This window comes from Poecilia mexicana, unplaced genomic scaffold (genome assembly GCF_051168715.1).
Source record: "Poecilia mexicana isolate PSO_F unplaced genomic scaffold, ASM5116871v1 scaffold_5, whole genome shotgun sequence".
Taxonomy (NCBI): Eukaryota; Metazoa; Chordata; class Actinopteri; order Cyprinodontiformes; family Poeciliidae; genus Poecilia; species Poecilia mexicana.
Window position 1 is genome coordinate 13,599,543 of NW_028263374.1, and position 24,114 is coordinate 13,623,656.

Sequence of the window (24,114 nt, forward strand, 5' to 3'; positions counted from 1 at the left end):
AAAGTAGTAGCAGTGAAAATCACAAACAGGTGGGAACATGTTCAGCAGGAGACGAGTGAGTTTGGAGGACAGAAAGAGGAGATAGACCGATAACCAGACTGGAAGCTGGAGAAAGACGACTCTCAACCAGCACTGGGAAATTTCTGCAGCTTCTTCATGTTACGATTATTCTCTGCAGCGTCCTGCACCGGGAAAGAAGGGTTAGAGAATCAGGGTTGGATTTAGGTTTAGATTTAGGGTTGATCTGGATAATTTAATGCGTAAATTGTTCAGAAAGGAGGGATGTCGGAGTTATGGTTTGAAGAATGGATGGCATAAGGTTTGGAAGTAGGGTTGGACGGAGGGTTTGATTGGGTTTTTTGCGCAGACTGAGCATAATGTGAGCAAAAATTTCCAGAGGGATTTTTTTTTAAATCTGTAAAAAATGAAAAAAAGAAAAAAAAACATGAAAAATCTGACATGAGCCAAAGTAGTTGAAGGATTTGACTGCAATTAAAAAGTTGAATGGTGTTTCTAGCTGAAAGTATGTGGAAGAGAGCAAAGCTTTCAATAGCATTTCTCAACAATGATAGGATATTTGATTAATTTCAGAGATACCCAAGATGATCACAAAAAGCTGAATATTTTATACACTATAAAAGATTTCAACACAAAACATGGCTGTAATATCCTGAATGAGCAGAAAATGGTAAAAGTGTATTTGTTGAAAAAACAAAGTTTGCAGAAGTTTTTTAAGTAAATAAGTGTCCTAATAATATGTAGCTCCACATCATTTTTGTCCAGATGCATTTTGTGAAATCTCCCGACTGATTCCTTGTAGATGAGGACATTTTTTTTATAATTTATAATTTGTATTGTCTCTGCAAAATATGGATTTAGAGAAATGGACAACAGTAACTTAAACATTTTGACTTCTGAAAAGCTGAGCATGTGCTAAAGACAGTAAATTTATTCTGGACTTTGCTTTAATGCTGATTAATCAAACAAATGGAGGGCGAACTCTTTTTCTGGGGAACCTGTAAACTCCTGGATGTAATACCGCAGTTAAAACACAACTTGCTATTAAAGCTGTTGTAGAGGTCTTTGCCTCCATCTGGTGGTTGAGAAGGTTTTAATTTAATAGATCTTTGACTCTTCTTAATATTATTTGATGTAATATTTAATTTCTTATATATATCTATATATATATAGATATATATAAGTTTCTAAGTTTGAATAAGGGTGTTTTACAGATGCATCTTTTGACAGCTGAATACGTTAGATCTTTAGTAGTTTGTTGTATTGTTCAAATAAAAGAAAAATAAATGTTGTTGAGTTGTTCACTTTAGTTTTCCGTTCAACCTGGAATCAGGTTTGCAGAACAGAAAGAAAAGAGTAGGTGAACTTTATTTTAATTTTGGACATTCACCAAAAGCTTTATGTAATACTGCTGCTTGATCCGTTTATATTTGGTTGAGTAAAATTCAGGCTAAAACAAATAAGTAAATAAAGAAATATGTTGCTGAAAGTATGTGTTTTTAAGTGTCTGTAATTTAAAAAGAACTTCATTTTTAATCAGCATACTCTACAAAACTGTTGGCTCTACAGACGATAGAGAAAAAATGAAATAATGAAAAATTGTGTTATTGTTTCTGACAGTATTTCAGCACCCAGTAGTATTTGCAACTATCAGATAATCAGTTGGAAAATATGTAAGTAATTAAATATCTATTATGATGTACAGAATATAAGTTAAAGATGCAAAGAACAAAAATAAATAAAATTTAAAAAAATACAGACCTCTGGGATGGAGCAAAAACTTTTGTGCAGAACTGTCAGGAGATAATTCAAATAAAAATAAAAAAAATCAGGGAACTAACGTAACACTGAAAGCACAGAAGGTAAGGTTTTAATAAATCTCTTCATATTATGGACAAACGCATTTAATGACAAATAATTTTCAAAAAGTCTTAGCAGAACAGTAAGCTGGTAGGGGTTTTGTGGTTGTACAGTTAAACCACCACAAGGTGGCGAGCATCAGAACAGAATACAGTTTGATTTGATCGTCATAATGAATCATAACTATGACTTTATAAAACTACTGATGTGAACAAGGCACACAGGTTTCCTGTAAGACTGGATGAAACTGGTTTCATTTTATTTTATGTCCAGCAGCTCCAGTTACACAAGGTGTTTATACGTTTAACTGTGTTTAGCGTTGAACTTTATAAAACGTTCTCTAGTTTGCAGCCATTGTGTAACTATGAACTTCAGCTTGGCTCTACATTTGCTTTGTTGTCTATTTTTATTTTTGGCCAGTGTCTTTACAGGAAGGTCTGTGTTAACCACACAGTGACAGAAACAGGAAGGTCTTGTAGTTTATAATAACCAGTCTAAACCTGAAATGTGTGCAGTCAGATTTCATCTGTTTGGTCTGACATAAATTTGTGCTCTTTGACGTGTAAAGTAAAGTATTTTGGGTTTAATTATAACAGTTATTTGAAACTCCATCATTGAAAACAAAAAACAACATGTACCTCAGATTTTATTTTACCGTAGTTTTGAGATCTTGTCCTGAGATCTTGTCCTGAGATCTTGTCCTTGGTATTATAATTTTTATTCTTGCTGTTCTGATTATTTTAAAGTCTCTGATTGTGTCTCTTTTTCCCTTGCATAATCATCACTCCTCACTCGGCTCTGGGTTCGATTCTCAGCCCAGGATTTTTCTGCGTGGAGTTTGCATGTTCTCCCTGTGCATTTGTGGGTTCTCTCTGGGTACTCCGGCTTCCTCCCACAGTCCAAAAACATGACTGTCAGACTCATTGGCCTCTCCAAATTGTCCCTCTGTGTGTTTGTCCTGTCTGTCTCTGTGTTGCCCTGCGACAGACTGGCAATCTGTCCAGGGTGACCCCGCCTCTCGCCCGGAATGTTAGCTGGAGATCGGCACCTCCTGACCCCTCTAAGGACAAGGGTGTATAGAAAATGGATGGACAATGTATTCACATTTTGCTGAGTAACAACCGCAAATGTTGAGTTTTATTCAGGTCCTAAGTGAAAACAGTGAATAGTTTTAAAGGGGAAGGCAAATGCTGCATGGTTTTCAACGATTTTACAGATATAAATCTAAACAAAATGTTGCATTATTTAGTATTCAGCTTCCCTGAGTGAATCCTTTGTAGAGCCAGCTGTTGTTGTGATGGCAGCTGTAGGTCTTTTGGGGTTCGGTTCCACCAAATAAGCAATTTTAGAGAGTGAGATTTTTGAAAATTTGTTCAAACTGGTTACCTGCTATGAAATCAGCTAAAGGAAACCAACTTCTCTATTATTTCCACAGCATAAAGATGAACTACACAAACCAAATGGAGGACAGTAACCTCTCCTGCTACAGCCCCTCGGTGGTGGAGTACCAGTACTTTGCAGTGGTGTGGGGCTGTTTTGTGATCATCGCTGGAACTGTGGGGAACCTGATGACCATCCTGGCCTTCGCCCTGGACTCCCGTCTCCAGACTCGCTTCAACGTGCTCATTGTTAACCTGGCGGTGACTGACCTTCTCTACTGCACCATCCTGCAACCCATGGGTGTATACTCCTACCTGCACCTCAGATGGCGTACCAGTCGGGTCTGGTGCCAGATCTATGCGTTACTTATCTTCCTCACCAACTCCGTCTCCATAATCACCCTCTGCCTGGTGGCGGTGAGCCGATACCTCATGGTTGCAAAAAGAGCTGTTTTCAACCGCGTGTTTTCCAACCTTGGACTTACTTTACTTGTGGTCTCAGCTTGGGGTCTGGGTCTGGCCAGCTTTGCCCCGCTCTGGTCTGTTTACATGTTTGTGCCTCAGGTGTGCACCTGCAGCTTCCATCGTACCAAAGGCCGCCCCTACTCCACCATCATACTTTTCTTCTATTTCTTCATCGGTCTAGGATGTATTGGAGTCTTCTACATGCTCATCTACAGAAAAGTCAGGGTTGCATCAAAAGTTCTGCTCCGCTACAGGCTGAGTATAAGCTCTTCTAGGAAGAAATCTGCTTCTTCAGCTCAAGGGACGGACGATAGCGGAGTGGAAAGTGGTGTGGGGAAGACATGTAGCTCAGAGATTAGCAGCCAAGCAGAACCAGACCAAAACACACATGATATCGAAAAGGCTATCCTCCCACCTCAGAGCTCAGCTCCACCCTTAAAGTCATCAGACGACAAGCTAGAGACCCAAAGCGCTGCTCCTGCTTCACAGTCTCCGACTCCAGGTGATAACGAATTCAACCGTGTGACCCGCATGTGTTTTGCTGTGTTTCTCTGCTTTTTGTGCTCCTTTGTCCCATATTTGCTACTAAACATAGTGGACAAAGGAAACCGCGCCCCGCAGGTGTTGCACATGTTCTTTGGCAACCTCACCTGGATCAACAGCTTCATTAACCCTATTCTGTATGCGCTCATGAACAGACAGTTTCGGCAGGCCTACAGCGAGCTGCTCAGCCGAGCTGCTGCTCCTTTCATCCGCCTCTGCAGCTGGCGCCAAACTTACACAGTCTGATTTCATAAAATCTACTTCGACTGATCCACGAGTCCATAGTGTCCATTTCAGGCTTCCTGGTTTCATGTCTTCTCTGGGTCTCTCAGGGAAAACATCCCCTGAAAGCTACCAGCATTGACTTTTTATTGTGCTTATTAGAACTGGACTACATGACTGAAAAAACTTATCATGAAGTCGATGTCAGTAATTGTCGATATAGATAATTATTAATCAGGTTTTTGTTTTAAATATCTGAAATACTGTCAATGCGGTGGCATAACCTTTCCTGTTTTATCCCCAGTTTCTATTCCAGGCCATTGGTTTTTATTTTTAAACAGTTATGAGAAACCTTAGGCCCCGTTTACACAACGATTTCGGGGGAAAACGGAAGAGTTTTGTTGCGTTTGTAGTGCGCATTTACACGAAACCACCGAACGTTTTCTCTGAAAACGGCCCAGAACGGGTTCCAGAGTGCGATGTTTCTGAAACGTACCATTTTCCGTTGTCGTGTAAACGGAGAAAATGGATCTGTTCTTCAGTATGACGCAAAACATAGCTGCTGCACCCTACAATCCACAGAAGAAGAAACTACTCACAATGCTGGTGTTACTGTTTCCCCATCAGATACGGTTCCCTCAGCGTCTCTTCGCAGCTCCGCACAGCCCAGGTGGCAAAATAGACGGCTCTAGTGTTATCTAGAGAACTACGGACCAGCCCCGGCTCCAGACTAGTTTAACAGGGGGGCATCGACTTATTTTGGGGGGGCAAAATGAGTCTACGTAGCTGAACATAGACAACAACATCAGTAGCCTACAGACTACTTGTTAACAAGCTTAACGTGCTGTACTGGTATTAGCTAGCTAGTCATCTTTTAGCTATCATTACCTGCATCCAACAGCTTTACTCAACTCAGTCGGTTAGTTTGGGGGAAAAAACTGCAAAAGTTTTGCTGGTTTGCTGCCATGATTCTAACACACACCTGCGCAGCAGCAGCAGGTCTACTTCGCTGCCTCACAGGTGTAAACCCAGTGCGAGCTTCTCAGCGTTCATGTTGCGTTTGAAGGCGGCTCGGAAAAACAAGTTACGACTTGTTAACAACGGATTAAACTGCTGAAAAAGGTGACGGGACACGGATATGGGAAGTGCGGGAGCTCCTATTTTATCAAATTGATATAGGAAAAACAGACTGTTGGCCATTCCAAGGTAAAAACAATAAACAGCTTCCAGTCCGGGGCCGCTACGGACACCATGAAAGCTCAAACAACGTGTTTCAGCAAAGTTATCCCATTTTTTCCAATTGCATGCGCCCAATCAGACGCACACAGTGCGTGTTTTCTCCCAATCTATGGGAGAACGGTACCTGATAGGGAAACGTGAATCCACATGCCTTCAAATTGAACTTTTTTTAAAACACACGCACACTCAGTTTCAAAGAACCTAGCACCAACTAGGCGCAGCCCGGTCTTTAACTCACGTTTTCGATGTGTACCGTTACTGTGTAAACACAGATCGTAATTAGAACTTTTTCGTGTAAACGATCCAACAAAAACGGAACAAAACGATAACGTTTTGTTAGATGTTATCGTGTAAACGCCCCCTTAAACTTCTACTGCACCAGTTAGGTTGTTGCTAGGTAACTGAAGTTGGAAAGAATTTAAAACTGCAGGTTGCTTGGTAACCAGAGAATGAGTTAGTTGATTCCATAGACATAATATAAGGATAGACGCCTCATGGACCGCTCTCGCCTATTGTCGCTGACGAGATTTAGGGCGGCCATCTTGGAGCGGTATACCACTCCACTCAGCCTTATGTGTTTAGCAGGCACAATGACGTATCAGCGGATTTAATCGATCATAACACACTTTTTTGTTACTGGAAACCATATTCAAACATCTATCAAAGCAACATTTATAAACAATTGTATTTTTTAAGTATGTTTTTAATATAGTTCATCATATTTAAATATGCTTAGTGGCTATAACAATAGAATAGGAATGGAATATTCTGATATCGATGTATGAGGAGCATATTACAAAGCACACAGCCGTTCACAATTTATTTATTTAATAAATTATTTAGTAATATCAATACATATTTTATATAACTATACAAACACTAATAAATAAAGATTAATAATGGCACAAATAAATAATGATTAATACTGAATTATATATATATATATATATATATATATATATATATATATATATATATATATATATATATATATATATATATATATATATGTTTTTCAGCCGACGAGTCCAAAATCCGATGCGAGATTCATCCGTGCTGCAGTGAATCCGTCTCTCTTTATAGATATCTCCCTCTTCTTCCTCACATCGTGTCTTTAGGAAACTTTCGAAACAAAAACGGAAGATTTAGAATGTATCTTACTTTTGACAGTGAAAGAATATAAATAATAATCTTTACCACCTGTGTAAACTTTGCCGGTGAATGTTATAACACATAATATAAGTTTTATAATATGTGTTATATTGTTTCATTTCTAATATAGGCCCTTGTGTCAGATAATCTAAGTAAATATTAGAGAATAATTAATTTTTTTAGATTTACAGAATCTCAGTTAGCCTTCATAGCGGGGCTGAACCCGTATTACACCAAGCACTGTAGCTAATATTAGCTGGTATCTCACCGGTGGACATAAATACAGTAAAGTAATATTCTAATCACAATATATACACAATAATATGTCCATCTTACTTGTGAAATGTTGTCTGTGGAGCCCTCACATCAATAATCCATCGAAAAGAACAACAATATCCCTCAATGCTGAGGCATCTTCTGCTGTTTTGATTGAGCAAAGTAGGAGGGTATACCGCTCCAAGATGGCCGCTGTATTTCCTGCGCCGGAGTGATCCATGAGGCGTCTATGCTTATATTATGTCTATGGTTGATTCCACCAACTTTAAGAGGTTTGCCCACATTTCCCAGAATGCTGTGCGGTTCTGGATCAAAGGTCTTTGATCAAGTAAAAAAATAAAATAAAATAAATAAATAAATTTAAAAAAAAAAAGCTGATTTTAAATCACAGCTTCATCACTTGTATTCTTATATCTCATAGATACCTGCATCTATTTTGAAGTATAAATTTAGCTCACACTTTACAATTCAATGTGCAGATATCTTTGTACACCACTATATGTTGTTTATTGTGTAATAAATTGTATTTTTTTAAGAGGTTAACTGTGTCGTGACGTCATTCGGGATAAGTAGGAAAAGCAGGTTGCTTTGCAGGGACGGCTGGTAAGTGGGCTGTTAGGGAGGGCTAAGCCCTCCCTGACATTTCCAATAAAGTTGTTAAGATAAACAACTTAAAAGTTACTTAAAAATAAATACATTTTATAAATAATGTATCACATTTTGTTAAATTTTCAACAAACCTGGTGTCAAACCCCCTGGGGAAAATCCCTGGGTCTTTCCGAACAGTGATGTTGTAACACGTTACTGACCTCGGACCACTTTTTAAAGTAACGAGTAATCTAACGCGTTGCTATTTCAAATCTAGTAGTCAGACAACAGTTACTTATCGAAATCAGTTTTAGTTACTGTGCGTTACTATCTTCTTTTGGAATTTAATTGTCTTGTCGAGTGGCCGACGCCTCTGCGACAGTATCAACAGCGACAACAATGGAGGGAAGAGGGAGATGTGCATCATGTTGATGTAAAAACAGGAACTATTTCGAGTTTCTGTCACCAAGTCCGATTATTATAAGTGGCTTTGGGTTTTTATTTATTTATTTATTTATTTATTTATTTATTTAAAGTCGCTTGCAAATTTAATGAGTCGCGGGTTGCAGCTTTTTGGGCTCGTTTTTGAACGTGAAGTTACTCATTTGGGATTGGAAATAAGCAGAGACTCACAATAAATCCCCGAATTTGTCTCTCCTGTCCACCATTTCCCGGATGATCCGTCACGCTGTGTCTTTGTTAATGTCAAGTTAATATTTTACTTGTGAATTACGTTGAGCTATTCAGAAAATTGCACACACTGGGGAAGAGCCATTTTACACAAATTGACATTTATGTTTTTTTGTTCAAAATGGCGGCCGTGCGACATATGGGTGTGTCTCGTACTGGAAAAGAGGTTCGAATTAAGAGCGAAATCTACATTTATAGAACTGGTGAAGGGAAAGTGATAGTGGAGGATGAGTTTTTGAGTTTCATTGTTACGAAAATGAGAACTTTATCTCAGGAGGAAATCGTATTATTGGCCTCAAGCAATTTCTCCTCTGATTGGATTGAGGAATCAAAGCGTCAATTGTTTGAGCTGTGCACGACTTCGATTCGCTGCATCAAACATAAAGGACCTCAAAAGGATCTTAACAACATAAAGGACTGTATCAGGGTGCTCAACGAGTGTGGCGAAAACATTCCGAGATTCGTTTCGCACTATCTGGATGTACTCCCGCCAGTTGGTTTCGGCAATATGGATGCCTCTGCTCTACTTAGCAGGATGGAGCAGGTGAGCCTGGAGGTCTCTCGCTTAAAGAAAGTCATGGAATCTCAAGCCATTGTGAATGAGAATCTCGAAGCGGTCGCCGCAACTCTGGATCGCCGGCTGACGCAGTTGAGAAATATGACTCGACGAGGCAAGCGAATCGGACCAGGGTAGGAGCGCATGGCGAGGAAGTGGTACAGGAGGTGAGGACCTCTGCTCACCACCCACAAGTGCAGCTGTTGGAGGACCTGCCGAAATCACCGCCATGGACCAAAGTGGTAAAGAAAGGGATTAAAAAGCCACGTCAAGATCGGAATACAGAGGTTAAGCCCAGGATTGGGGATTTTAAAGAAGTCCCGTCACGAAAACAGCGCCAGAAGCTGGCAATAACCGGAACCAGTGTGGATAATAACATCCCAGTGGTCAAAACTAGGGTGGTGAGTGTTTTTGCAACTCGATTTGCACCCGATCTTGAAACGGATACCTTACGCTCGTATCTGGCTGATAAACTGAGGAAGTCCGTGACATGCCGTAAAATTGAATCCATTCAGAAAAGATTCAGCTCGTTTCATGTTACTGTTGAATGCGAAGATATGATGGATTTGTTTGACCCACAACTATGGCCAGCTGGTGTCTTTGTTCGTCGCTTCTTCGAGGCCCGTAGGTCCAGAGAACCCGAGGAAAGGTCTTCTGGTGAGTCTCTGAAGCGTGTGGTGCCCACTGTGTCCGATGCGCGGTTAGAGAGTCCGTGAGCTATCGAGTCAATATTGGTAGATGGACATAAATATTGTCTCTTACAATGCAAGAGGATTGCCTGTTGGGACTAAGGAGTCGGATAAGCTACGCCGTCTAACTGTAAATACTTTATTGGCGAACTGTGACGTCTTGTGTGTTCAAGAGACTTTCTTACCAAAACAGGATTTGGAAGGACTCAACTTTCTACATGAAGACTTTTATGGTGTGGGTGAATCTACTACTGATCTGACAGATGGAATAGTTCATGGTAGAATACCTGGTGGGGTTGCTATTTTATGGAATAAAAAGTATGATCCGTTGGTTAAAGTGCTCAGATTAAACGTCGATTGGGCCATTGGAATTGAGTTTAATGAAAATGACCGGAGGGTGATAATTCTTAATATTTACACACCGTACGAATCCCACAGGAATGAGGAGGAATATCTTCTTAGGTTATCTTATATTATGTCTGTTATTCAGGAAAATGATTCATCCTGTTTCTTAATTGTGGGGGACATGAATGCAGATATTTCTGATGAAGGTTCAATATTTGCAAATCATCTGATGCAATTCTGCCTTGATAATGGTCTGGTGTTATCTAGTAAGGTGTTTCTACCTGAGAACAGCTTCACATATGTCAGTGAAGCATGGGGCACAACCTCGTGGTTAGATCACTGTATTTGTACACCTGATTCTCATCAATCTATCAAATCTATGAGTATAAATTACGGGCTCTCGACCTGTAATCACATGCCACTCTCAATTTCTGTAACTTTTGGTAACCTGCCAGCTGTTCAGTCTGTTCACAGGAGCATGAATGATAGAAAACTAGACTGGTCTAAAGTTACGGAAAATGACCTGAATGTGTATTTACATCAAACTGAGATCCAGCTGGGTTGCATTGAGCTGCCAAAAGATGCAGTAGCGTGTAGTGATAGTAACTGTAAGCATCCCCTGCATGGTATACAGCTATGCAACTTGTATGAAAATATTGTGAAGTCTCTACGTGGCTCCAGTAGGGCATTGTATAAGATCAAGCTGCAGAAAGCAAGACCAGGTTGGAATGAACATGTGAAGGAGCTTCATGTTGAAGCCAGGCGGGCCTTTAAGGCTTGGGTTGAGGGAGGCAGACAAAAGCAAGGTCTCCTCTTCCAGTATAAAAAACAAGCAAATGCGAAATTTAAATATGCTTTACGCTTCATAAAAACACATGAGAATAAAATGAAGTCTAATCTGCTTGCAAGGAAAATGCAAAATAGATCCTCAAATGATTTCTGGAAGGAGATAAAGATTACAAATAATTTTCACATAAGTCTGCCAACTAATATTGATGATGCTAGTGGGGCAGAAGAAGTTACTCGGTTGTGGGAGAAGCATTATTATGATTTATTTAACTGTGTTAAAAGCGTCCCGTTAAGGATGGACAGCATTGCACATGATGAAGACTTGAATGTGTCAGTTCATGAAACATATGACGCAGTCATGAGTCAAAAGAATAATAAGGCCTGTGGTATGGATGAGATTTCTGCAGAGCACTTAAAATTCTCAAGCAAAAAACTTTTTCCTTTGCTTCCCTTGTGTTTTAATGGTTTTTTAGTTCATGGTATTTTACCTGATTCACTTTTAGCTGTTATATTAGTTCCTATTTTAAAAGATAAAGCCGGCAAAATAAATAATAGGGATAATTATCGACCCATAGCTTTAGCCAGTGTATTATCCAAGGTTCTGGAGAAGATTATATTGAATAAGATTGAGCTTTTCCTTCTTACCTCTGAAAACCAATTTGGTTTTAAATCGCAGCATGGCCCTGATATGTGTATATTTGCTCTGAAAGAGATTTTAGATTTGTATAACAGACATAATTCTACAATTTTTATGTGTTTTATTGATGCCTCAAAGGCTTTTGATCGGGTTAATCATGACAAGTTATTTCACAAGCTACATAACAGAGGGGTTCCTGGATCTATTGTCAGGATTTTATCCTTTTGGTACACGCATCAGCTGATGTATGTAAGATGGGGTAATTGTGTGTCAGCCCCTTTTAAAATAAGTAATGGGGTTAGACAGGGTAGTATCTTGTCTCCTCTTCTGTTTAATGTATACATGGATGATTTATCAAATTGGTTGCAACAATGTGGGACAGGATGTGTTGTTGGTGGGACTATAATTAACCATCTTATGTATGCTGATGATTTAGTTATTTTCAGTCCTTGTAGTGCTGGTCTTCAACAACTACTGAGGACCTGCTCAAACTATGGTCAGGAGTATGACATTCAGTACAATGCACTGAAGAGTAATATTATGATTGTAAGGACCAAGGAGAATCAGAAGTTGGTACTTCCAGATTTCTTCTTATCGGGTGTTGTTCTTAGAGTTTGTACTGCTGTGAAATATCTGGGTCACTATATAACTGATGATTTAACCGATGACATGGACATCAATAGACAACGGCGTTTAGTGTATGCACAAGCTAACATGCTGTTACGTAAGTTTCGGATGTGTTCTGTCCCAGTCAAAGTGGCTCTCTTTAAGGCATTCTGTACCCCACTGTATACTGCTCACCTCTGGAGGCAGTATAAACAAAGTACTCTACAGAAGCTTAAGGTAGCCTACAATGACGGAATGAGGTTGCTGCTAAGGATACCGAGATGGACCAGTGCCAGTCAGTTATTTATCGGTGTTGGGGTCTCCACTTTTCATGCTGTGTTGCGATCTCTTATGTACAGGTTCATGGGGAGGCTATGTGTCTCTACAAACAACATTATCTTGTTACTGATAGACATCTCACGAAGTTCAGTCAGGTGTAAGTCCAAAATGTGGACTCACTGGCGATGTAGCCTTATGGCAATTCAATGACTTGGTTATGCGATTACTGTATTTATAATTTTCTTTTTTATTACTGTACATTTTCTTTTTTTTTCTTTTACTCTATGGACCTATTTTGCGTCTTTAAATAAAGTTGATTGATTGATTGATTAACATGAATATGAACAGCGCAATAAACGTGAAAACAGCCGGGGCCTCTCTTACATGTGCGCTGCGCTCTGACACCAAAGGTCCCTTACGCAGAACCTGGAGGCTGGGGGATGGGAGGGTTCAGGCCCAGGCATTAGGGGGCATTGCCCGCCCACGGAGTCAGCTGTGCCCACCCCACCCCCCGCCACCCTGGACTGTTTGTTGTTTTTACCTCAGAATGGCCAACTCTCTGTTATTCCTATATTGTTGATACAGTAGGGGCTTCCACAGTTTCCATATCTGTGTCATCTGTCACTTTTTTCAGCAGTTAAACCGTTTAATATGTTGTTAACACGTCGTAACCAGTTTTTCCGAGCCGCCTTTAAACACAACATGAGTGCTAAGACGCTCGCTGGGTTTACACCTGTGAAGGAGACCTGCTGCTGCTGTCAGAGCTCCTCAGGTGTGTGTTAGAATCATGGCAGCAAAACGCAAAAAACTTAGCACAGTTTTTTCCCCAAACTAATTGACTGAGTTGAGTGAAGCTGCAGATAATGTTAGCTGACTAGCTAATACCAGTACAGAACCATACGCTAGAGTAGCCTACTGATGTTGTTTATGTTCAAAAGTGGGTAGTACATGCAAGGGCGTAGGTTCGGTCTAAGTTTTGGTGGGGACCTTGACCCCCCCCGCCCTCCCCGGCAGTACAGTGAACAGTGAAATGCCCAAGAGCACCGAACATTTTTGAGAAGGGGGGGGAAACCACATTGGCTTAATAACCCCCTCCCCCCAACCATAACCATATCATACATCTTATACAACCAGATACAGTCATACTCAGCAGATCAGTTCAAGAACACTTTACTTTTTCCTTTACAAAATTCAGCAAACGTTACAAGTAAGATCAAAAGAAATATCCTCTGGATACAGCAAACACAATTGCAGATAAGAAGAAATCAATAATAAAATAAAAAAGAAAAAATATTACATAATTAACAGACCTATTCTACCTCACATTCAGTGCTGACCTTACTAAACACCGGACTTTACAACAAATGCGTTGCGTGATAGATATCTAACTTATGGGTCCACTCACTGTACTTACAGCCGACGTAGCGAAATAACTTCTAATGTCTGTCCTTTTCTATTTTGGTGGCGACATGGTCTCGGAGACTCAGAAGGAGACGCGTGTGCCCAGCTAGCCGCCGCCTTTTGCAGCTAATCAAAGAACGTCCGACGATTCAACTGACTCCCCCTCCCCCCACCCCCCCGACAGCACCGTTCCGACTTGGTCTCGGAGGCTCATAATAAATGTCAAACTAAGAAGCTTCCGTTCCGCGCACCGCCTGTTGCTGCTAATCAAAGATCGTAGATCCACGTTCTTTGAGCCAATATGGCAAAAATTGGTCGGGACTTTTTCATATCCCGTGAATATTGGTCGGGACATGTCCCTACCGTCCCTACCCAAACCTACGCCCATGAGTACATGTTACATTGAGTAATTTCTTTGAGGGAAAAAAGTGCTTATATCAGTAGTTTTACTGCACTGTACCGTTTTCTTTTACTTGAGTAATATTATTATTGCTATGTATTCATTTTGCCCCCCAAAATAAACTCATGCCCCCCCTCGTCTGGAGCCGGGGGTTTTTCATTGGGATTCTATGAGATATGATTGATATAAATTGTATAATTGTGAAATCGAACCAAATTGACCCAGGTATGTTAATTTTTATATACGAATAAACATCTGAAAAAAAATGTACCGTGAATTTATATTCAATGCCCCCTGATCTTTTATATGTACATCTGGAAAAAATAAGAGCCCACTGCACTTAAACTAATTACAAACCTCCTGGTTCTTCCACCAAATATTGATTTCTGAACTCTTCCTGAGTTAAATCATTAGTATTGTTGTTTCTAAATGAATATGAATTTGTTTTCTCTGCATTGTTTGAGGTCTGAAAGCAATGCATCGTTTTATTTTAAACCACTTCTCATTTTCTGCAAATATATACTAAATTTTAGCTTGGAATTTCAGAGACATGTTGTCAGTAGATCATAAAATAAAATAACAATATTCACTTTATTCAAATGTATACCTACAAAAAGTAAAATCTGAAAAACAGAACATTTTAAGTGTTTTCTTAATTTTGACCGGCAATTCCAGTACATAAAATCTTTAATTTAAACGATGCCATTGTATCTCTACTGTATTTTTAAGGTTTGAATTTCCACTCTTAGCTCAGCTAATATGCAGCCTCTAACAGGCTCTCTTTCCCCACCACACATAGTGTCGATTCAAAGCTTGTGATAAAATACAATCTGAGGCTTTATACCAATGCATGCCACATTTTTCAGATTTTTTGTGCAAAATAATTTGCAAACTACATATCATTTTGCTTCCACTGTAACTCAGTGTGCTAGTTTGTGTTAACTTGTCCTGTAAAATCCCACACATATATGTAAGTGGAGTAACTATGACGGCGGGAGTAACTATGACTCTCTTAAGGCGGTCTGGAGAAGGAAGCCGTTAAGTACCACTCCCGAGGGAGCGCGGAAAATCACGGATACAGCCGCTCCAGGTCATACCTTTTGGGGGTCCTCGGCCAAGCAAAGGGGGGTAGTAGATGGGCTTATTGCCCCCCGAGGTCGAGGAGCAGTAGTTACATGGTTGCACCTCCTCGTGGTCCCGCTGGTAACGGCGTTGCCGGCTAAGTCAACCTGCCCAAGGAAGAGTTGGGTCTTACCAGCCAACTCTGGTATATCTTAGGTACAAAACAATATGACAATTCCGCAATGTATTCACGGCCAGGATCACTCTTCTGGCTTATCAAAACGAATGCCAGTGCGGCTAGAGACGGGGTCGCCACTGCGACCCCGTCTCACACATATCATAAAATAAAATCCCACACATATATGTACACACATAAAATCCCACACATATATGTAAGTGGAATACTTTAAATGTTAGCATTTAAGTGTGTAGAAATATTGCTAAATGCTTCACGATAAACACACCTTAATGATTCATAAATGCATGATGAAATCACCGTACTGTAACAGCGTTAAATGGTTGGGCCGTATGTGAGGCCCATGTTGCTGTGGGGTATGAAATCCAGAGCACTCACCCTTCCCTCCAGACCTAGGGATGTGCCCCACAGTTTGGGAACCTTTGGTATAAAGTTTGATTTGATTGTCGTCGTGAATCATAACTATGACTTTATAAAACCACTGATGTGAACAAGGCACACAGGTTTCCTGTAAGACTGGATGAAACTGGTTTCATTTTATTTTATGTCCAGCAGCTCCAGTTACACAAGGTGTTTATACGTTTAACTGTGTTTAGCGTTGAACTTTATAAAACGTTCTCTAGTTTGCAGCCATTGTGTAACTATGAACTTCAGCTTGGCTCTACATTTGCTTTGTTGTCTATTTTTATTTTTGACCCGTGTCTTTACAGGAAGGTCTGTGTTAACCACACAGTGACAGAAACAGGAAGGTCTTGTAGTTTATAATAACCAGTCTAAACCTGAAATGTGTGCAGTCAGATTTCATCTGTTTGGTCTCCATTTGATATAAATTTGTGCTCTTTGACGTGTAAAGTAAAGTATTTTGGGTATAATTATAACAATTATTTGGAACTCCATCATTGAAAACAAAAATCAACATGTACTTCAGATTTTATTTTACCGTAGTTTTGAGATCTTGTCCTGAATGTTTACTCCTAATCTCTGATTGTGTCTCTTTTTCCCTCATCACTCCTCACCTCTCTTTGCTAAATAAAACAGGCTTGGTACGTTGACTTGTATGGATTTTAAGTGTTTTATTAATTTAATTTCCAGTTTAACGATCCTAGTTTCTGTGTACATCTATTTTTTTTTGAGACTGTAAATCAGTAAGGTTTGATCAACTATCTAATATTATTATTTTCTAGTATTAAAGGCTAAAGGGGAACACACAAATAACTTATATTTTATATTTTAATGACATGTTTTAATTTCTCTCATCCTAAATTTAGAGCTAAAGTTGAAAAAAAAGCCTTTAATCATTTCCTCTTGTTGGGTCACTTCTGTATTGTGAAGTAGCTGAGTTGGACTTACCAAGTTTATGTGTGATGGTCTACTTCAGACAAAATGGAAAAACATTTACAAATGTTGGGTCTTTGCTAAGTTATTCCATGCCAAGAGTTCAAAAGCCTTTTTGAGGTCAGAGTTTAATTATAACAATTATTGAAAACAAAAAGAACAAGCTGTCAGAGTTAAATTATGGTGTCTAGACTTTGATTCATCCACAACATGAACAGCAAGTGATTTTGTGGAAGACTCCTGGTCTTCTTACGTTGGAGTTTTTGGGAATCTGAAGCTTGGTGGTGTAGATGCATCTTGGGAATTTTCTGACCTCCACATTTTTAAACTGCACAGCAGCTACATACATATCAGGACTCTGCAGTTTGTCTACGTCTCAAAGACGGGGGAAACACCTTGAACCAAGGTGTGAAAACTCTTCATGCATTGCTCTCCTAAAGACGCACCTTCAGGAGGGAATGACTGACAGTGACTCACAGAACAAACGGGTGGGTCAGTGAATCACGTCACCTTTTAGCTCCCTTCAGTTCATTTCGTTTACATGATGCCAATTCACAACAATTATCTCAAGGCACATAGGAAACGTAACTATTTAATAACACGATTATGTCACTAGAAGAATTGATCTATCAATAGACGTCCAGCTGATTGAACTGAGTCATTGACCTTTAAACAAACACTTCTACTCAGAAAGCATGTGTGGTTTCAACAGAAAGGAATGACTGACTGCCTTTTAAGTCCTAAACGTAGCGGCAACGGTCCAGCCAAAGCTGCAGTACCGTTATTCTGCCACACGTTGCGCTATCTGAAAAATTCCAACAGTTTCTGGAAACAACTTGCTAGATATTGAAAATTCCTGCTGTTATGGATAAATGAGCAAATATATATTTACTCACAGGGCATTTAAAGAACTGCATACAATTAAAATAAGCAAAAAATAAGCAGACGGACATTTGAAACTTAGGACACAAAGGGTTAACAGGAAGGAACGGCTGTCAGCAAAGCCAGAGTTAGAAGAGCTAATCCAAGTCCTACTTTAGCTAAGCTGAGGCTCAACAGATAGTTTTGTAAGGGAGACCTGTCCATAGTGTACCAAGAACCTGTAACACTAGTCATTAAAATGATAAACTTCTTGCTTAGTGAAGCAGAACAGCTCTTTCTGTAAACTTTGTCCTTACATGGTCAACCAGAAATTCAAAGAAAGCAGAATTATACTATTTTTCTGCATGAAACTTAAAATCTAAACATACAGTTTCTCTTTTATATAAATGCTTCCTTTTTACTTTTATTTATTTTTCATTGCAAAAGTAATTTTGTAGCTTAAGTGGAAAGAATAAAAAATGTGAATCTAAAGTTATTGGCAGAAGTTCCCAGTGGCTTCCTGTAAAAAGTCCTAGTTAAAGTTAAAATGGGCTGGACTGAGTGTCATAACTACTTAAAACTCATGATCAGAAACATGTTTTAATGCTCAATGATTACATGTTTTCTGGATTTACAGTTTTGCTCCTCATCTTGTCTGTGAAGTGCCACCATAACATGATTTGTGTTTTACTTTGGACTGTAGTTTAGGGTGTGAGTTTCAGGGGTTATAAAGGCTTTGAAACATTAACCATCTGAGGATTTCTTTTCTCAGATAGGATCCCTCTTACTAATCTTCTGTTTTTTCATTAAGGTATTCAGGTCTACGTTAAGTTATTTCAAGGTTCTGCTTGAGAAGACAAGAATTTCCGCCTGCAGCAAAAAAAAACCAAGCGTATTGCAGCATCGCAGCCTAATAAAGAGGATCCACAAGAGCGGTGATTTCAGCAGGAAGAGAAACACGCAGCCAGTCAGAAGAGCTGAAGAATCACTAACAGACACAGCAACTACAAGACAGACAGAGCAGGTAAGAGCTGCGTCTCATTTCCTTTCAATATGCTTAATTTTCCATCATATTTAGGTCAGGTGCCTCATTATCAACAAATCAGGCGGTTTTCTGTGTTTATTATTAAATGCATTTCACTGATTGAGAAGGAAAACATAGGTGTGATGTTTACAGAATGTTTTATTTCAATGCTCTTTTTCAAGAACGCTGAAGTTGTAATTGTAAAACCATTACGCTTTCATTGACTTTGTGGTTGAGTTCAAGGTTTATTTGTTCACTAGTTGGAGGGAATTTTAATAAGATAAAGTACTTTTATTTATGTAGAGACGTTTGTGTTGTGATCATCTCCACTCCTTTCCTTCAGGGTGTCTATGCGATCTATTCATCATCATTCGGTGCAAATGATGATATTGTTGGTTTTATTAACCACAGATGTCATTTAAACTTTTCAAATTATATTGGAGACCGTTCAGTGTAACATGCATTGCATCCTGTGTGTTTTAGTATGTATTTTACTGCAAATATACAGTGCTTACAAAGTATTCTTTTCCACATTTTGCTGAGTAATAACCTCAAATGTCTAGTCCTAAGTGAAAACAGTGAATAGTTTTAAAGGGGAAGGCAAATGCTGCATGGTTTTCAACGATATTACAGATATAAATCTAAAACAAATGTTGCATTATTTAGTATTCAGCTCCCCTGAGTGAATCCTTTGTAGAGCCAGCTGTTGTTGTGATGACAGCTGTACGTCTTTTGGGGTTTGGTTCCACCAAATAAGCAATTTTAGAGAGTGAGATTTTTGAAAATTAGTTCACTCAATCAGATTAGAGGGAGACATCGACTTTCAAATCTTAAATATATTCAGATATATTTTCACACACTGATCTAAACTCCTCTATTAGTAAGTAGTTTTATTCCAGGATTGGTCTATAACTGTCTGTTCATGACATATATATAGTTCTTGGTCGTATTATAAAAGTGTAGAAAAAGCCAATAGTCTCTTCTGCTGTAAATTATGAACCACATTTATGTAAATATTTTACATTATGCAACAAAATCACAAGTCTATGTTCCTCCACTCAGCTAAAAAGAAACCAAAGTTTTGTCAAAGCTAAAACCTGCACCAGTGGTTTCAGGCAGAGCAGCAGAGGGAAGTGGCGAACTTATTTTGTCTACCTGCTATATAACTTCCTTCTCAGACAAACCAGTAACCTGCTGTGAGGTCAGTCAAAGGAAACCAACTTCTCTATTATTTCCACAGCATAAAGATGAACTACACAAACCAAATGGAGGACAGTAACTTCTCCTGCTACAGCTCCTCGGTGGTGGAGTACCGGTACTTTGCCGTGGTGTGGGGATGTTTTGTGACCATCGCTGGAACTGTGGGGAACCTGATGACCGTCCTGGCCTTCGCCCTGGACTCCCGTCTCCAGACTCGCTTCAACGTGCTCATCGTTAACCTGGCGGTGGCTGACCTTCTTTACTGCACCATCCTGCAGCCCATCTCTGTAGACTCCTACCTGTACCTCAGATGGCGTACCGGTCAGGTCTGGTGCCAGATCTTCGGACTGCTCCTCTTCCTCTCCAACTCCGTCTCCATCATCACCCTCTGCCTGGTGGCGGTGAGCCGATACCTCCTGGTTGCTAAAAGAGCCGTTTTCAACCGCGTGTTTTCCAACCATGGACTTACTTTACTTGTGGTCTCAGCTTGGGGTCTGGGTCTGGCCAGCTTTGCCCCGCTCTGGTCTGTTTACGTGTTTGTGCCTCAGGTGTGCACCTGCAGCTTCCATCGTACCAAAGGCCGCCCCTACTCCACCATCCTGCTTTTCCTCTATTTCTTCATCGGTCTAGGATGTGTTGGAGTCTTCTACATGCTCATCTACAGAAAAGTCAGGGTTGCATCAAAAGCCCTGCTCCGCTACAGGCTGAGTAAACGCTCTTCTAGGAAGAAACCTGCTCCTTCAGCTCAGGGGACGGACGATAGCGGAGTGGAAAGTGGTGTGGGGAAGACATGTAGCTCAGAGATTAGCAGCCAAGCAGAGCCAGACCAAAACACACATGATAACGAAAAGGCTATCCTCCCACCTCAGAGCTCAGCTCCACCCTTAAAGTCATCAGACGACAAGCTAGAGACCCACAGCGCTGCTCCTGCTTCACAGTCTCCGACTCCAGATGATAATGAATTCAAACGTGTGACCCGCATGTGTTTTGCCGTTTTTCTCTGCTTTGTGTGCTGCTTTGTCCCATTTATGCTACTAAACATAGCGGACAAGGAAAGCCGCGCCCCGCAGATGTTGCACATGTTCTGTGCCAACCTCACCTGGCTCAACAGCTGCATTAACCCTATTCTGTACGCGCTCATGAACAGACAGTTTCGGCAGGGCTACAGCGAGCTGCTCAGCCGAGCTGCTGCTCCTTTCACCCGCTTCTGCAGCTGCAAACCATAGAGCCTACTTTGACTGATCCACGGGTCCACAGTGTCCATTTCAGGCTTCCTGGTTTCATGTCTTCTCTGGTTCATGCAACAGGGCTCTTTCTCTCAGGGAAAACATCCTCTGAAAGCTACCAGTGTTGACTTGTTATTGTGTTTATTAGGACTGGACTTACATGACTGAAAAAAAACTTATGAAGTCGATAATTATCAATGCAGATAATTATTAATACATTTTTTGTTTTAAATATCTGAAATGCTGTCAAAGCGGTGGCATGACCTTTCCTGTTTTATCCGCACTTTCTGCTCTACGCCATTGGTTTTTATTATTAAGCAGTTATGAGAAACCTTAAACTCCTACTGCGCCAAGTTGTTGCTAGGGAACCAAAGTTGGAAAGAATTTGAAACTGCTGGCTGCCCAGCAGGTTGTTGCTAGGTAACCAATGAACGAGTTAGTTGATTCCACCAACTTTGAGAGGTTGGTAGTCTTTTCTCTGCCCACATCTCCCACAATGCTTTGCGGTTCTGGATGGGAGTTCGTTTGATCAAGTAAAACAAAAAAAAGAAAAAAAGCTGATTTTAAATCACAGCTCCTTCACTTACATTCTTATATCTCATAGATATTTACATCTATTTTGAAGTATAAATTTAGGTCACACTTTACAATTCAATGTGCAGATACCTTTGTACACCACTATATGTTGTTTGTTGTGTAATAAATTGTATTTTTTTTAAGAGGTTGCCTGTGTCGTGACGTCATTCAGGATAAGAAGGAAAAGCAGGGTGCTTTGTCATTACGGCTTGTGGAAATGTCCATTACATCACACCAGAAAGAGCCATCGTTGCTTAACTATATATGTCAGGACAGTCCCAGCTGGCACAACACTCCAATAATTCAGGAACTTGCTCTGTCTCAACACTGTCTCACTTGTGCTGACAAAGCATGACTAAAGCTCAGGGCTCAGGTGATTTGGCCTTTATGATGATATAAAATGGGTAGAATATGCGTGTGCAGACATGCTAGCGATCTGTTGAAGCCTCTATCTGAGAACACAGACGACGTTGTCTATGGCTGTTTTCTTGACCCAGTTTTGTTTAAAACACTTTAACAGCAGCAAGCCACTATGTGACTCATAAAGGTAATACTTAGACACTCTTTCATCTGTAATTTACTTCTGTCTGTTGACTAAGTGATTCATGCACACAGTGATGACCTCTGTAAGAAAACATAAACATTCATGCAAAAATGATAACATCCACTCTGAAACATATTCAAGGTTACTTTAAACATCCTTATCAAGTTTTTGACACGTCATCTCAAGTTTTTTGAAATATCTGCCTAATTATCAATAATATTGAGTAAAAGCAAAAAAATAACATAAATAAAGTGACCTAATATTTTATCCTTCTCAAACTTTTGAGGTAGTAGCAAAAAGACAATATGCTGACAGAGTCTTTGCGTTGCATGTTCCTGTAACGTCTCTCACTTTAATAAATAATTATCTAGATTATTCTAGTTGATCGGCCGTCTATTTGAACAACAAAAACTTTGACTGTGACGGCAACAAAAAAAAAGGAAAAAAACGTTCATAAACTTAAGCATCTGTTGGTACAAGTTAAGAACTCCACACTGAAATAATGTAATTATCTAGCTTAATGATATTTTGCTGACTTTTTATCTTTTAAACACAGAGTTTAGGCCGAGCATTGTCACACTTATTTCTATATTGAAATTCATTGAGCCTGTCGATCTACACCTCTGGCCTCAGATGTTGGGTCCACTACCCTCCCTGCATGTCTCCATGAGGTACTGCATCCAGGTCTCACAAAATGAAAAACTACGAACTGTAACTTACAACCGAACTGATTTACATAAAATATGACAGGGTTTTTAAAAAAAAGCTAAAGAAACAAAGCTGCAGTCTTTTAACAAAAATACATTTTTAGAGCAAAAAAATCAACTTGTTTAAGTATTTTCAACACTAAATGTACAATAATTAGTTGTCACTTCAGATCTACCCAACGATCAGAGCATTTAAACTTTAATTTCCTGTCAATATAAAATACTTTTAAAATTTAAACCATTATCAGTCCTTAGTTGAGTGATATTTCCAATATGTTTAACAGTGTGATGAATTATTCTATTGTCTGATTTGTACTGAGTAATTTGATCAGAACATCAAATTTACTATTGTAAAATGATTTCATCAAACAGACACAAATTATGTGTCAATTCTGGGACTTTTAAAACCTAAAATGAAAAGACTGAAAGACATATCTAAGAAAGTAAAAAGTATGGTGTCATAAACTACTTCAAAAATGTGCATTTTTTCATGTTATCCACACGTGAACAGCCTTCAAACAGCGATCCACTAAGAAAAGATCAAGAATTTGACATTTAGACCCTGGATTATCTAGAAATGGTTTTGCCTTTTTTGTATTTATTATTGAGAGATGATAAAACATCTATCACATGCAGCCCCAGTTTCAACTTTGGTCTTTTCGAGACTCCTTATGTGCAATAAACTAGATTACTGCTACACATTTCAAAACAGGAAAGTTTTGGTGAACTTCCACTTTAAGCCTGAAGCAACAAGATGTGCAAATAACAAAAAGGTGAACAAAGGCTATTGTTTCTTAGCACTGCTCGATTAGATGGAAATGTGTTACCAAGTACAAGATTTGAGTCTTCTTTTAGTATCCGTAAGGAAGCAATCTAATTGTATTTAAAATTCAGAGTTTTTAACATTTTCTTATTTTAATTTTGAATAATGTAATTTTTCTACAGACTAATTATGTGACACTACAAGTCTGTTTGAACCTGACACAGAAGTAGAATTAAGGAGTATTATACTAGGCAATATACATTTATTAGGCAGGGGATAAAAAAAAAAAAGTCACATTAATATTTTGTTTTTTCAAAATTCCCTGTGAGACAAATGTTCCTATCAATCTCAAGAAAAAAAATAATGTAACTGAAGCACTCATAAATGTATTGTCTGTTCAAGTTTTAATTAGTAATCCATGACTTTCTGTCTTGTTTATCGTGCAAACGGATTGAGAACCTTAATGTAATGCATATTATAAATTCT

The 24,114-nt window shown here is 39.3% G+C and overlaps 2 protein-coding genes across 2 annotated transcripts; both read left to right on the top strand.

The window, feature by feature from the left end:
• The first annotated feature begins 3,320 nt into the window (after positions 1-3,320).
• LOC106924396 (G protein-coupled receptor 84-like) lies at positions 3,321-4,511 on the top strand. The gene has a single exon (XM_014998089.2). It carries the CDS (start codon positions 3,321-3,323, stop codon positions 4,509-4,511), a length of 1,191 nt encoding a protein of 396 aa, XP_014853575.2.
• A 13,870-nt stretch (positions 4,512-18,381) lies between these two features.
• LOC106924397 (G protein-coupled receptor 84-like) lies at positions 18,382-21,757 on the top strand. Its single transcript, XM_014998090.2, has 2 exons — positions 18,382-18,612; positions 19,853-21,757. Exon 2 carries the CDS (start codon positions 19,860-19,862, stop codon positions 21,036-21,038), a length of 1,179 nt encoding a protein of 392 aa, XP_014853576.2. The 5' UTR covers positions 18,382-18,612; positions 19,853-19,859; the 3' UTR covers positions 21,039-21,757.
• Positions 21,758-24,114: the final 2,357 nt, after the last annotated feature.